This window comes from Plecotus auritus, assembly GCF_963455305.1.
Source record: "Plecotus auritus genome assembly, chromosome: X".
Lineage (NCBI taxonomy): Eukaryota > Metazoa > Chordata > Mammalia > Chiroptera > Vespertilionidae > Plecotus > Plecotus auritus.
This window is the reverse complement of record NC_137784.1, coordinates 6959162-6974845: the sequence shown is the minus strand read 5'-3', so window position 1 is coordinate 6974845 and position 15684 is coordinate 6959162. Positions and strand designations below refer to the sequence as shown.

Here is a 15684-nt window from a genome sequence, read left to right as displayed (position 1 = left end):
TGAAATAAAAAAAAAAGACCGTACCCTTTTATGTAATGATGTTTACTTTGAATTTATATTAGTTCACACAAACACTCCATCCATGCTTTTGTTCCGGCCCTCCGGTCCAGTTTAAGAACCCATTGTGGCCCTCGAGTCAAAAAGTTTGCCCACCCCTGGCTTAGGCCTTCAGGGTCTGGCAGAGCAAGTTAAACAAGTTAGGAGAAAAGAACTTATGAAAATGTGTAGGTCATCTGGTTGGCAGATAACTCAGAAGTAAACTTGTACTCTTATTTATTTTTCAGAAGTAAACTTGTAATTGTAATTGCTATTACAATTAACATTCTATGAATATTTATTTTAAAGTATGTTTTACTGATTTCAGAGAGAGGAAGGGAGAGGAAAGAGAGAGAGAAAGATTAATGAAGAGAGAGAGTCATCAATCGGCTGCCTCCTGCACGCCCCACACTGGGGGTCGAGCCTGCAACCTGGGCACATGCCCTGACCAGGAATCCAACCATGACCTCCTGGTTCATGGGGTCAGCGCTAAACCATTGAGCCACACCGGCATGGCATCTATGAATGTTTAAAAGAGAAAAAAAATCAGCTGCCACCACACAGAAGGCTGGTTGTGTTTAAACAATGATACCACTTGCTTAAACACTGTTTGCCAGGCCTCAAAGAAGTCATTTCCTTTTCAATTCATTTATTAGAGAACTGTTGGGAGAGTCAAAGGCTGAAGCAATGGCCTTCCTCTGACTAATTCCTGTTTTTACGTAAGTAGATGTGGAACTTCAGACCTAGAGGGGTTCAGAGTATGCCACCCCGGAATACGCCATCCTGATGGAAGGATCATTCTGAGCTGAAAGCGAAGAGAAAAAGCGGATACAGGATGAGCTTCCTGCCCTCCCTGAAAGCAGAACGGAAATTCCCCTCACGAATTCCTTACCAGGAAGCGGGTAACAACCTTATCACTGGAGACGAGATGGCACTGAGAGTACCCAAACAAACGACTAAAAAACCACTACCTCCCATTAGGTTCCCCATGTATTTACTTTCCTTTGTCTTCTCTACAAATTTCTTGTCCTTTGTTAAAATGCCATATAAGCCCAAGTTCTAACCACCGCTTTGAGTTCCTCATCACTGAGTTTCTCCTGTGGGTATCATGTAGCAAGTGGTAATAAACTGGTTTTCTCTTGTTAATCTGTCTTTTTCCGTCCAATTTGCAGCCTCCCAGGTGCTTTGTCCTTCCCTAGACCTAAAACACATGCCCTTGAGAACCTGAAGACTCCCTCACATCAGAAACGAAATGTCACGGTTGAAGAGTTTACACACCCTGGAGAACTTTGCAAAGAAAAACCCCCCATAACTCCTTCAACTAATCAAGGACTCAAAATAAAACACTGTAGGATTAGTTATAGGGTAACTTTCATGGCTTAAGGGAGACCTGTAAACGGAGAAAAGAGAGGGGAAAATAACAAAGCTCTAGTTACACAATGTTAGAGCCTAAAGGCACTATTCGCTTAGTCCTGCAAATCTCGGAACACATTTCTCAGAACTCAAAGTAGCCTGGCTGGTGCGGCTCAGGTGGTTGGAGCATCGTCCAGTGCACAGAAGGGCCGCAGGTTCGATTCCTGGTCAGGGCACATACCCGGGTTGTGGGTTCGATGCCTGGTGGTGGTGCATATGGGAGGCAACCGATTGATGTTTCTCTCTCACATCAATGTTTTTTTTCTCTTTCTCGAGGGAAAAATCAATGAGAAACATGTTCTTGGGTGAAGATTAAAAAAAAAAGAAGTCAATATTGAGGCAGTTGCTGACAGTGAATTTGGAGGAAGACCATCTGGGAGCAGCTCGAGTTGGGCTATTTGTGGTGTGTAGCTTGGGCAAGTCACAGCGCCTCTGTGGACCTGTTTCATCATCTGTAAAGTATACAGAACAACAGTCTTTTCTTTTTATTTTATAAGAGAAATACAAGTTAAAGCTACACTGAGACACAGTGTTTCTTTTTATATATATATATATATATATATATATTTTATTGATTTTTTACAGAGAGGAAGAGAGAGGGATAGAGAGTTAGAAACATTGATGGGAGAGAAACATCGATCAGTTGCCTCCTGCACACCTCCTACTGGGGATGTGCCCGCAACCAAGGTACATGCCCTTGACCGGAACCGAACCCGGGACCTTTCAGTCCCCAGGCCGATGCTCTATCCACTGAGCCAAACCGGTCAGGGCAGCAGTCTTTCCTTAGAGCCGTGAAAAGGGCCAAGTGAGAGCCTAGGTAGGAGCAGTTCTCAACTCTGACAGCATCTCAAAATAACTTGAGAAATTAAAAAGGAGCCCGGCCCGTGTGGCTCAGAGGTTGAGCATCATCCCAGGAACCAAGAGGTCACTGGTTCCATTTCCGGTCAGGGCACATGCCCAGGTTGCGGGCTTGGTTCCCAGTAGGGGCGCACAGGAGGCAGCCTATCGATGTTTCTATCTCTCGATCCCTCGCCTTTCCTCTCTAAAAATCAATAAAACATATTTAGAAAAAAAAGAAATTAAAAAGGAAATGCGGACGCCTGGGTTGCAGCCCACAGATTCAGATGTGATTTTTCTAGGGTTGGCCCTCAGCCTCGGTGGAGTTTCAAAGTTCCCCACGTGATTCTAATATGCAGCCATTGTTGATAACTACTGGCCTATTGCTAAAGTAGCGCTTCTCAAACTATTTTGGACAGGACCAACTTTTAGTGATAGTGGTGTGGACTTCAGCAAACAACTTTCTTAGGGTTTTTAAAATATATATATATTTTTATTGATTTCAGAGAGGGAGAGGGAGAGATAGAAACATCAATGATGAGAGAGAATCATTGTTCGGCTGCCTCCTGTACGATCGATCCCAAAACCTGGGCATGTGCCCTGACTGTGACCTCCTGGTTCATAGGTCGACACTCAACTACTGAGCCAGACCGACTGGACTTCTTAGGGTTGTATAGGATTTTTAAAACAAGCATAAAAGGGTGATATAAATAAAAGGTTTCACTCCAGTTATCTGTTGTTCAGAACATTTATTTTACTTTTAAAAATAATTTTATTAATTTTTAGAGAGAGGAAGGGAGGGAGAGGGAAAGAGAAACATCGATGTGAGAGTGAAACATCAATTGGATGCTTCCTGCATGCATGCCCCCTACCAGGGACAGAGCCTGTAACCCGGGCAAGTGCCCTGACAGGGAAACCAAGAGGATGCCCAACCAACTGAATAAAGCTGTTATTTAAAAAGTCATATACTTTACTTAAAAATCACACGTGAAAAGGCCAAAAATAGATACACAACATTTTAGACTGGGATTTCCTGAACGGCAAGATTTAGGTGGTTTTTGTTTGTTCTCTTACCCTTTTCTGATTTTCATAAAGTTATTAGTCTAATATAATTTCCTAGCAAAATCTATATACATTTAAGATATGTGCCAAGCCCAGAGCATTTATTTACAATTACAAGCACACCCAATTGCTATGGTACCACTGTTCCCCACATTCATTACAGATTACATAGGTCATCATTTGTTCATCTGGGTTTGAATTCCGCACCCAACTTGGAAGGAAAAGTGTTCCTCTGTCAATTACAGTGACCTTGCAATTGAACTTCTCACAGCGTCTGCATTTTATTTTCTCTGTCTGGGTGCCCTCCATCACTTGGGGAAGGCAATGCTCCTGAATGCCAGATTCCGTGTAGAAAGCTCTCAACTGTTTCAACTCCTTGCTTGCCATGTCCATGACCGTCATTTCGGCAAATTCTCTTGGCGACATGGTCCCAGAGAGCAAGTTTTGTTGTAAGTGAGAATTTTTGGGGTTCTTCAGATTGGCCACTTTGCTTCTGATACAAGTTTTATATTTTTTGAGGTTCTTGGAATACAGGGTAAAAACGTGCTCTTCAATTTCTCTTGCAAAGTTTTGCCACAACTCGGCTTGGGGCTGATCTGTGGAAGAACTAGTTAAAGCTTCATAAAGAAGCTCTGTGCATTTCATTCTCACGGGCACTGCAGGATGTAGCAACTCACTGGATCTCTGGTCAGTGGCTTTAGGGCTGCCACCCTTGACATGCTCTTCCTTATGTTCCATTCCACTAGGGCTATTTTCAGGCACAATCATTTCAGTGGCTTTTGCTATAACATCTTGGGAAGATAGCAGAGAATCAGAACTGGAGCCTCCCACTGTCTCATCTGGACGTGAGTCATAAGAAAGTCCTGAATTTTTGTCCTTTCCACCCACAGGGAAGCATGTGGGGCTGTCCCTTGGTTTGAAACAAGGATCCTTATAAACAGCTTTCCATTTTGACAGTAGACACTTGGCTTTCTTCTTCAAAGCCACTGTGGGGCAGTTTTTGAGGACACGGTACACAGCCCTGACCACATCTGTCTGCTGGAGATGCTCCTTGGTCACGTGCAGGGTCTCTAGCTCCGTCAAGTGGTTGCCAAGATCCTCAAAGTTCCCTTCAGACATCAGTTGCTCAATAAGGGAAGCTCTGGCAGCTAGCTGGGTCTTGGCAGACATTTTCACAGCTGCAAAGAAAAAAGAGTTTTCCATTTTCTTAGGCTTGTGTTTGCCAATCACAGCTTCCTGATAGTAGCGTGGCACTTTCTGCCAGTGACCTACATGGTGTTTGCTAAAGGAGTTGGGTAATAAAAATGGGTGTGGCATGTTAGAAAATGGGATCTGCAGTGTGGCATGGTTTAGTTTAAAAAGTTTGATTCTCAGTTTTTTTTTTTTGTTTTTTTTTTAAAGCAGCACTGTAAACAGCTTCTGCATGAATGGCTGCTTAAAGATCTGCTGTAACTTTTGCCACCTCAAATTTTACAAATCAGTGAGCTTCCCGAATCAAGATTTGTCACTTCCTGTGCATGGAATCTGGTGGTCATGTTGGGGATGAAATCATGCCAGTGTCAACATCAACAGGGTACGACTGAGCAAGTCTGGAAACTTCTTCCCATATTCAGCTATATAAGGGAACTACTTGCTCATTTTATAATCTTTTTTTTTTTTTTTAGAAATTTAAAAATATTTTTATTGATTTTAGAGAGGAAGGGAGAGGGGGAGAGAGAGAAACATCAATAATGAGAATCACTGACTGGCTGCCTCCTGCATGCCCCACACTGCAGGTCGAGCCCACAACCCGGGCTTGTGCCCTGACCGGGAATCGAACCATGACCTCCTGGTTCATAGGTCGACGCTCAACCACTGAGCCATGGCGGCCAGGCTAATTTTATAATCTTTACATGGTACTTTTCTGAATATAAAAGAATGAGAAACAGGGCAAAAGGGGATGCTCTTTAGATGTCCCAAAGAATCTAAAGAAGTCATGAGCTAGCACAGGTTGGGAGGCAGCCGGAGCCAGGTCTGATGGGCCCCACTGTGCTGACATCCGAGTCTTCTGAACAGGGTAAAGGTTTAGACTAAGTGATCCAGAGGATTTATGACATTGGACTAACTGGTCCCTAGGCTGGAATTTGGCTCTGTTAACATTTTTCTTTTTTTTTTTTACTTTTATGTGTAAAAAGTTGCTTGATGATTATATCTGAGTGAATCTCATCCCGGGCAGGCAAATGTTTACTCTACCTCACCAGTCTATGTTCGTCTCCACATAATGTACACCATCTTGCCTACATGACACTTGTGGATCTACATAGATCTGCCCATCTGGCTAAATGTGAACATAAGTGTCTTGAAGGCAGGGACCCTGTCTTTTAAAAAATTCATGGACTCCTCCCTGACTGGTGTGGCTCAGTGGATAGAGTGTCAGCCCACAGACTAAAGGGCCTCAGGTTCAATTCAGGTCAAGGGCATGTACCTTAGTTGCAGGCTCGATCCCCAGTAGGGGGCATGCAGGAGGCAGCCAATCAATGATTTTCTGTTACCATTGCTGTTTCTATCTCTCTCTCCCTCCCTCTCCCTTTCTCTGTGAAATCAATAAAAATATTTTAAAAAGAAAAGAAATGAGATTCTGATACACATTACAATATGGATGACCCTTGAAAACACTATGCTAAGTTAAAGGCACAGAGGACCACATATTGTATGATTCCATTTATACGAAATGTCCAGAATAGGCAAATTCATAGAGACACAAAGGAAATTGGTGGTTGGCTAGGGCTGGGGGGTGGGGGAAACAGTGGGTGGAATGAGAAGGGGAGTGGCTGTTAATGGGTGCAGTTTTTCTTGGGGTAGGTGGAAAATCTTCTCTACAGGTGATTGTGGTGACAAGTTGTGCAACTGTCAATATACTAAAAACCACACATATCATTAAAATTAACCATCTTAACAAGTGGTCAGTTCAGTAATGTTGAGTACATTCTGTGTTGTGCAACCAACCTCCAGAACGCTTTTCATCTTGTACACTAAAGTGTACATGTTAAATAGGGGAATTGTATGGTATATAAATTATATCTGAATAAAACTATTATTTAAAAACCACATATAGAGTCTGAACCAAATTTTACTTAAAAATCACATGTGGAAAGGCTGAAAATATATACACAAAATTTTAGACTGGGATTTTCTGAACGGCAAGATTTAGGTGATTTTGTTTGTTCTCTTACTCTTTTCGGATTTTCTATGATGACTATGTATTATTTTCACAATCACAAAATTATTAGTCAAATATAATTTCATGAAAAACTCTATATACATTTAAGATATGTGTCTAGCCCTGTTGGTGTGGCTCAGTGGTTGAGTGTCGACCTATGACCCAGGAGGTTACGGTTAGATTCCTGGTCAGGGCACATGCCTGGGTTGCAGGCTCTATTCCCCAATAGGGGTGTGTAGGAGGCAGCCAATCAATGATTCTCATCATTGATGTGTCTATCTCTCTCTCCCTCTCCCTTTCTCTCTGAAGTCAATAAATATATATATTTTGAAAAAGATTTTAAAAATATATATGTGCCTACTGAAAAATGGCCATGTAAGTGGGCCAACCAACCTTCCCTCTGGAATTGGAATACCACGAAGGTGCTCTATCACCATGGCTTTGCATTCAGATTAACATTCATAGTTTCATCAGGAGTCTACCCTGACTCTAAAACAGTTTACTCTCCCCTCAAACTTTACCACCAAATGTAAGAATTAAGTACCCTTTAAAACATTAAGTACTCTTGCCCACAACTATGAGGTTCCTTCTGGCGTTTCCTTATTCAAGATTCCTGAGTCTTGCATTTTTTACCACCAGAATGTAGACAACCTTGGCGTGTTTTTTGTTTTTTTTCAGTCATTTAATAGTCACACAATGGGCCATCAATTCAGGATCTTAAGTGCCTATTTTTCTAATTACCCATTCAGTACTTCATGGCCATTACTTTTCCTTTTTTAAGATTCCACTTCCCCCAAAAGCAAAGGCTCAGTAATCAAAGAACAGGCAATATAGCACAGAAAAATAAAAAATACACACCCTCTATTGCTGGATATTTGTCTCAAAATTGTCCGCCTGATATCTTGGGATCTGGAGGAAGTCAAGCAGCCATGTCATGTTGATGAGGTCTCAAGCCCTCCCCCACTTGCTGGAAAGTTTCCTAACCAAGAAGAAATATTCATCCTGCCTGCCTTCTATATTCACTCTATATGCATGAATACCGAAGAAATCAGGATTGAAATTAGCTGGAGGTTAGCAAGGTGGTTAATAAGAGACAGGTCTACAGTGCCCACATGGCGATTAGGCAATATTTAACTCAGGTCAGAATTTCTCAACGAAGGGTCAGAGTCTCAAGGAGACTCTGAAGGGGAATTTAACTGCAGCTTCAGGGCATCAGTGCCATGAGAGCAGCAGTCTGGCATCCCAGCAAAACTTGTCCCTTACTCACATCAATCTACAGAAGTGAATGCATTCATGTGTAAGCACTTTGCTCTTCATTCCATATGTCCCTCTATTTAGCTCTCCTCCATATTTATTCATTTTCCATTTTTAATTGTGGTAAATTACAGACCACAACATTTACCATCTTAACCCTTTTCGAGTCTACAGTTCAGAAGTGTTAAGTGCATTCAGTATTGTGCAACCAACCTCCGGAACCTTTTTTTCATCTTGCAAAAACAAACTTTGTGCCCTTAAACACTAACTCCCCATTCCTTTCTCTCCCCCTTCCCTGCAGCCCTGGGAAATCATCATTCTACTTCCTATATCTACAAATGTCACTACTTTATATACCTCATATAAGGCGAATCATACAGTATTTGTCTTTTTATGACTGCCTTATTTCACTTAGCATAATATCATCAAGGTTGATCCATGTTGCAGCATGTGCCAGGATTTCCTTCCTTTTTAAGGCTGAAAAATATTCCATTGAGTACAGAGGCCACATTTTGCTAATCCATTCATCCATTGATGGATACTTGGGTTGCCTCCACCTTTTGGCTCTTGTGAATAAAGATGCTATGAACACAGGGGGGTACAAATACCTCTTTGAGACCCTGCTTTCAATTCTTTGGGTGTATACCCAGAAGTGGGATTGCTGGATCATATGGTAATTCTATTTTTAATTTTTCAAGGATCTGCCATACTGTTTTCCATTCTCCATCTTTTTAAAAAATATATTTTTTATTGATTTCAGAGAGGAAGGGAGAGGGAAAGAGAGATAGACACATCAATGATGAGAGAGAATCATTGATCCGCTGCCTCCTGCAGGCCCCCTACTGGGGTTTGAGCCTGCAGCCTGGGCATGTGCCCTTGACCGGAATCGACCCTGGGACCCTTCAGTCCGCAGGCTGACGCTCTATCCACTGAGCCAAATCGGCCAGGGCTCTCCATCTTTTTAACAGCATTTAAATCCTGTCAAACTTTCTACTCCCCCCATGGGACAATCAGGTGAATATAAAGCACTTATTACCCTAGGGAGGGTCTAGTGTGGAAGCAACTGGGATACAAAATTTTGAGAACTGTCCTAAAAAGACAAAGTGAGCTGTGTGTCCAGTTTCGAGTTCTACATAGTTCATTTAATAAAAAATTTAGTATGTGTCTAGTACATGATAGATGCTGAGCCTCAATATTCTCTGCCTTGAAGGAGCTGCCAGCTCAGTGGAATACAGACAGAAAAACTCAGCCAATTATGATCCACAAAGACAGACATGCTCCACTAGGAGACTCACATAGGAGGACACCGAATCTGGGCTTGCCATCACCTGACCAGCTCCAATTGCATCCTCACTGCCTTCCCGGCACTTGGTTAGAGGGGTCATCCTCTAGAACAGTGGTCTTAGGCTCTACGGCAGCGGTTCTCAACCTGTGGGTCATGACCCCCAGATTGAGAACCGCTAGCAGGGTCGCCTAAGGCCATCGGAAAACACAGCTATTTACATGACGATTCATAACAGTAGCAAAATTACAGTTGTGAAGTAGCAACGAAAATAATTTTATGGTTGGGAGTCACCACAACATGAGGAACTGTATTAAAGGGTCGCGGCATTAGAAAGGTTGAACATATCTTACCAAGATATCCCCTCATTCTCCACTTAGAGCCCTTCAGGGTTTCCCTTCTGCTCTCAGGATGGAACCAAGGTCCTTGGCCAGGTAATGAAAACCCCCCTTCCAGCCCCCCCACCCCCGTGTCTGGCTGAACCACCAAAGGCAGGGCCAACTTCACAGCTCTGGGCCTTTGCTCCAGTAGCTCCCTGAGCCTGGCCTGTATCACTCACCATGAGTGGTTCTCAATCCTCACTGCAAATCCGAACCATCTGGAGAAAGGAAGCAGCAAAAACAACAACGCCAGGCCCTTGTGGGATAGAATGATATCATAGTGAATTAGAATCTCCGAAGGTAGGCCTGGGTATTCTGTCAGCTCTCCAGGCGATTCTGATTTAAACCAGAGCTGCCACCACTGCACAGGCATAACTCCCTGCCCGCAGCAGGAACGTCCCAGGGTCGCTGCTATCAGCCTCCCGTCCTGCTCCTAGCTAGACTGAACGCACAGAACCTGACTGCGCTTTTGCTAGATGAGCCCCATTAAATCAGGAAATATTAAAAACACCTGCTAGCCGAAACCAGTTTGGCTCAGTGGATAGAGCGTCGGCCTGTGGACTGAAGGGTCCCAGGTTCGATTCCGGTCAAGGGCACGTACCTTGGTTGCGGGCACATCCCCAGTAGGAGGCGTGCAGGAGGCAGCTGATCGATGTTTCTCTCTCATCCATGTTTCTAACTCTCTATCCCTCTCCCTTCCTCTCTGTGAAATATCAATAAAATATATTAAAAAAAAAAAAACAAACACCTGCTGGGCACAACAAAGCTGAGAACCTTCTCTATAAATTACACGTGGTGACTGCGCTGTTTTAGGTGCCAGGATGCACCCAATTCCCCATATTCATTTCCTCTCTTACCTCGTAGCAGCAGAAGGCAATGCATAGTTATTGAGCAACTCCACCTGCCGTACACTCATGTCATCTCGATCCTCACAATAACCGAGACAGGCTTCTCTCCGTCTTACAGATGAGGAAACCTGTTAAAAACATCAAGTATCCGCACAGTTTTTTTTTTCACGGTGCATATCACATTACATTTTCTTTATTGTCTGTCTCCCCGACAAGACCTAAGAATGACATATTTCATTCCCTGACACACACCGGGCAAACCCCCGGCCAACGCTCAGAATTACTCAACAAATACTTCTTGTTACATTCAGGAGGCTCCCTCCTCTCTGCCTGTGTGCTTCATTCTTCTCATACAGATCACCTTGCTTGTACCCACTGCACCTGAGCTCAGCGCCCCCTCAGCTTCTTCCGCAAGAGGCTAATCTCATCTCAATTTTAGTATAAAAAAAAAATCATTAACAGCCCCAGCTGTTTTGGCTCAGTGGGAAGTATGTTGGCCTGAGGACTGATGGATCCTGGGTTCGATTCTGGTCAAGGGCACATACCTCGGTTGCAGGCTCGAGCCCCTCTCTCTGTCTCTTCTCACTCCCTCTAAAAAATCAATAGGAAAATATCCATCGGTGAGGATTAACAACAACACGGATTTAAAATAAATAAATAAATAAGTAACAGAAATTCTAGTTAAAAACAAAAAGAAACATGGTGTCTACTGTGGGCTAATCAAGTGGGGTCCAGGAGTCAATCCATGTGGGGATAAGGAGGTTCAAGAAGGTACAGTTCCCAGAAGTGAGGTGTGTTGCGCATGCTGGGTAAGCTTCATGACCATTCTGTGCCTCATTTTCCTCATCTACAAAAGGGGGGAAATCCAACATCCTAGGATTAATATGAGAATTAAACGACATAGTCCTTATAAAGTCCTTAGAACTACACCTGTCTCACAGTAAGCCTGAGTGACAATTACACAGAAGTACAGTGAAAAGGTTTACATATATCTACTATAATACCAGGCATTGTTCTAGAATAGGGGGTGGGCAAACTTTTTCTTTAAAAGGCCAAACAACAAATATTTTAGGCCTCACAGGCCATCCGATCTCAGTATGCACTACTCAACTCTGCTGCTCTGGCAGCAGAAACAGCAACATTGCCAATGCATAAATGAATGAGCATGGCTTTGCTGCAATCAATCTTTTTTTTCTAAAGCAGGCAGGCTGGCCCTGACCGGTTTGGCTCAGTGGATAGAGCGTCGGCCTGCAGACTCAAGGGTCCCAGGTTCAATTCCGGTCAAGGGCATGTACCTTGGTTGCGGGCACATCCCCAGTGGGGGGTGTGCAGGAGGCAGCTGATTGATCTTTCTCTCTCCCTCTCCCTTCCTCTCTGTAAAAAATCAATAAAATATATTTTATAAAAAAAAATAAAGCAGGCAGGCTGGATTCAGCGGCAGGTCCCAGTTTGCTGATCCCTTTCTAGAACATTGCTGTCCAATAGAAACATAATGCAAGCCACAGATAGAATTTAAAATTGTCTAGCAGCCATGTTAAAAAACAGACAGGTGAGCCCAGCTGGTGTGGCTCAGTGGTTCAGCATCGACCTATGAACCTGGAGGTCATGGCACATGCCTAGTTACAGGCTGGATCCCCAAGTGTGGAGCTTGCGGGAGGCGGCTGATCAATTATTATCTCTCATCATTGATGTTTCTCTCTCTCTCTCTTCTCTAAAATCAATAATAAAAAAAAGACAGGTGAAATTAATAATACATTTTACTTAACCCAGTTTATCCAAAATACTACTTCAACATGTGATATTAAAAAACTATTGAGATACTTTATATTTTTCATACTAATTCTCAAAAATTTCGCTGTTTTATACTTTCTGCACAACTCACTTCAGACCAGGCACATTTCAAGTACTCAATTGCCTATGTAGCTAGTGGCTACCATATTGGATAACAGTTCTAGAACATATGCTAATACAGACAATGCTCAGATACACACCTATACCTCTAGCTTCTGAATACATACCAAAAATAGAGTGTATACAGCGCCAGCAAGAGCATGCATATAAAAGCTTGTCATTATTAACTAGTACTACAGTATGTGCAAGGTGCACACATTTGGCCTAAACCCCAAAGAGTGGAAGACCAAAGGAAATTTTCCAAAAGTTTACAAATTAGCAGTAACTTAGATCTGTTTAGAGCTTTAGATCTAAGATCTAATCCAGCTACACAGGGAGCCCTTTCCTCTAGGGAGAGGAATGTCAAATGTCCGTAAGGGCGTCTCGGTTTCTTAACTGTCAATACTGCGCTAGGGACCTCTCACATTAAGATGATCCCTAGCAAAGGTGCAGGGCCAGTGAATAGAAGGGACAACCCAAGGGCCTGCTCTGGCCCGGGTTCGGGTTCCAGTGGGTGGGGTGGAACGACAAGCAAAGCCTGCGGCAAACCGTTCTGGGGTGACAGCCTGGCACCCAACACAAGCAGGGGCGGCCCTGAGGGATCTGCCCACCCCGGGGTCCTCGGGCGGAGGGGACAGAGGAACGTTCGGGCCTGCCCCGCCCGCGCACCAGGACTCCTCTGGGCGAACCCGGGGCACGGCTCACCAAGAAGAGCCGGCTGAGCGCGGAGCTCTCCGCGGCCTCCGAGTCTAAAGTGAACTTCCGGTTCCCAGGGCGGGACCACCACGATTCAGCCAATCAAAGCCCGCAGACTGGAAAACACAGCCCGGATTCAGCGCTTGCGTGCTAGGGAAATAGCGCATGCGCACAGCGATCAGCGGCCGGGGCCGCTTTGGGCCGCTCGCTGGAGGCTTGGCACAGGGCCAACAATGTAGCATCCGGGCACGGATTGAAAAAACTGGTGCGGGTATTTTTTTTCAGCAGCAGTTTGTGGAACTACTTCTGCAACGTTCCATTTCTGCTTCCAGTCAAGACAGTGCTCAGCTAAATATTGACAAAATGTTAATTATCTATTTAACGCAGATATTAATTCCACGAGTATTTAATGCACCCCTAGCATGCACCAGCTAATGCGAAAGTAGTAGACATTCATTAAGTAGCCATGTGAAACCCGCACTAATCACCTGTGCACATCTTCCCCTGCAAAGGTCCAATAAAACCAAAGTGATGGTACAACTAGAGAATGTGGCTCCCTTCTTTGCTGACCCCCTCCTATAAGACAACTTGGGGGAGGGTTCAAGGAAGCAAGGGTTTGCTCTGGATTGGATGCTGTCAGGAAGCAGGGCAATTCTAAGATGGAGCAATGTAATAAACCTTACCTAGAAGAAGGGAAGACAAGACCAAGACTAAAGCTGTAATTAGAAAAAAATTAAAATATAAAGAAGAGCAGCAGTAACTCAGTTTTAAAAACCGTTGAAATACTGCAGGTCCATTCTGGACTTTAGTTTCAAAAGTTGATTGCTATAAGATTGTTTCTATCACAAGAACAAGGTGAGACATCTGTAAATCGATTTTATTGAACAGGCTGGGCTCTGTACAGTGAATGGAAGAAGAAACATTTTTCTCTCACCACTGCCTTGAAACAAGCTCTGTGAGCTCTCTTCCCTTTCCCACGGCTCCTCTACAGCTGGATCTGATTGAGGCTTTTCCAATTACTTTCAGGTATAAAGAAATCATCTTAGTTTTTAGGTTACTAAAATCCATTCTAACCTAATGTAAAAAATTCAATTACTCATCCCATTCAAAGCTCCGACCTTCCCTTGAGAAGGAAAACCCCTATTTTGTAAAAACTGCTGTTTGGAATTCTCTGCTGTTTTTCTTAGACGGCCTCTTATTCTAAAAAGGTAACTTTGCTTTCTAGCCTGCTTTAGCCTAATGAGGACCATAAACTTAGCTGTCTGACCTGGTAGGCCAGAGACCAGGTATGCCCATAATTTTAGCTGTCTGACCTTGAAGGCCAGAGACTAGATGTGCCCATAATTTTTAGAACTGTGTTTGTTTTCAAAGACAGCAGCGAGATAACCACTAATTGCACAGAGGACTGGCTCCTTAATAAAAAGGGAAGTCCTGCTTGTAGCTTTGCTTAGAATTTGAATTCATTTTCTCTAAGCCCACCGCGGTGAATAAAGTGTGACTCCAAACTCTCCTGCGTTGATTATTCCGGTTTTCTCCAACACCCTCAGCTCAGGTGTGGTTTGTAACTCTGGAACAGCAAAGAGAAACACATATGAAGGGCTAGCAAGTCTGGCTTTAATAACTTCTTGGTGTAGCTCATAGGATGGAAATTTAGAGGCAATGAAACAATATTTATACTACTTGGTTACTGGGGATGCTTCAAAATTCCATTTAATCAGAAAAATATAGGAAAAGTACCAAAAAAAAAAAAAAAGAGAAATGGGATGAAAGGATGCCAACTCTATTCAAAGACCTGCCTACTCAATTGCCTTTTGCACTGTGGTTAGGAAATCTGAGCTGAAGCCTACCACTGGGATTTCATTTGGTCAGAGTGGCTTATTACCAGGAGGAGTACAGTCTGCCAGTGATCCTGGACGGAGTGTTCCATGAAACGCCTCTTCATTTTGGTTCTCAGCAGTTCATCAGAGTAGGAAGACATAAAAACTGAACTAAAAATCACTGGTCCGAGCTGCTTCCTTGTCTTTTGTTCTTGCACCGTGTAGCTTCAAAGCTCATTCTCATGGACTAACTGTACTCACCATCCACAGCCCCCTTTCATGGTATAATCTGGGAGTGCTGCCATAGGGGACCATTAATCAAAAATGACAAGATAGCAGATGACATGATACTGTACACAGAGAACCCTAAAGACTCCACCAAAAAACGACTGGAACTGATAAATGAAGCCAATCAAGTAGCAGAATACAAAAGAAATATCCAGAAATCACTTGCATTTTTATACACCAGTAATGAACTATCAGAAAGGGAAACTGAGAAAACATTCCCATTTATAATTGCATCAACAAAAAATACCTTGGAATTGCCCTAGCCCGTTTGTTCAGTGGTTAGAGTGTTGGCCCATGGACTGAAGGCTTGAGGGTTCGATTCTGGTCAAGGGCAGGTACCTCGGTTGCAGGCTCAATTCCCAGCCCCAATCAGGACATGTGTGGGAGGCAACCAATTAATATGTCTCTCTCACATTGATGTTTCTCTCTCTGTCTCTTCCCCTTGCTTCCACTCTCTCTAAAAATCAATGGGAAAATATCCTTGGATGAGGATTAACAACAACAAAATACCTAGGAATAAATTTAACCAGGGGTGTAAAAGACCTAAGGACTAGTTTTTAAAAAAAATATGTTTTTATTGCTTTCAGAGAGAGAAAAGGAAAGAGTCAGAAACATCAATTATGAGAGAGAATCATGGATCCGCTGCCTCCTGCACGCCCCCCACTGGGGATGGAGCCCGAAA

The 15684-nt window shown here is 43.4% G+C and overlaps 1 protein-coding gene across 7 annotated transcripts; it reads right to left on the bottom strand.

The window, feature by feature from the left end:
• Positions 1 to 3019: 3019 nt before the first annotated feature.
• Positions 3020 to 12983, bottom strand: TCEANC (transcription elongation factor A N-terminal and central domain containing). 7 transcript variants are annotated; one of them, XM_080652672.1, is made up of 6 exons: positions 12907 to 12975; positions 11022 to 11158; positions 10857 to 10902; positions 10321 to 10439; positions 9643 to 9719; positions 3020 to 4526 (listed from the first exon to the last, which is right to left on the bottom strand). In XM_080652672.1, the coding sequence occupies exon 6, from the start codon at positions 4516 to 4518 to the stop codon at positions 3460 to 3462; it is 1059 nt and encodes a 352-aa protein (XP_080508798.1). In that variant the 5' UTR covers positions 4519 to 4526; positions 9643 to 9719; positions 10321 to 10439; positions 10857 to 10902; positions 11022 to 11158; positions 12907 to 12975; the 3' UTR covers positions 3020 to 3459. The 7 variants fall into 7 exon arrangements, with proteins under 7 accessions (XP_080508798.1, XP_080508799.1, XP_080508800.1 ...); XM_080652673.1 differs by lacking the exon at positions 10857 to 10902 and having other exon boundaries at positions 12907 to 12970; XM_080652674.1 differs by lacking the exon at positions 11022 to 11158 and having other exon boundaries at positions 3026 to 4526; positions 12907 to 12983.
• Positions 12984 to 15684: the final 2701 nt, after the last annotated feature.

Bases quoted from the DNA above. Each gene is read 5' to 3' on its own strand.
- TCEANC (XM_080652670.1), bottom strand. From the start codon at position 10,345: ATGCATTGCCTTCTGCTGCTACGAG. The intron at 4,527-10,320 runs GTAAGAGAGGAA...TTTTCTTTGCAG, and splicing joins TTGCCTTCTGCTGCTACGAG to CTGTGAAAATGTCTGCCAAG.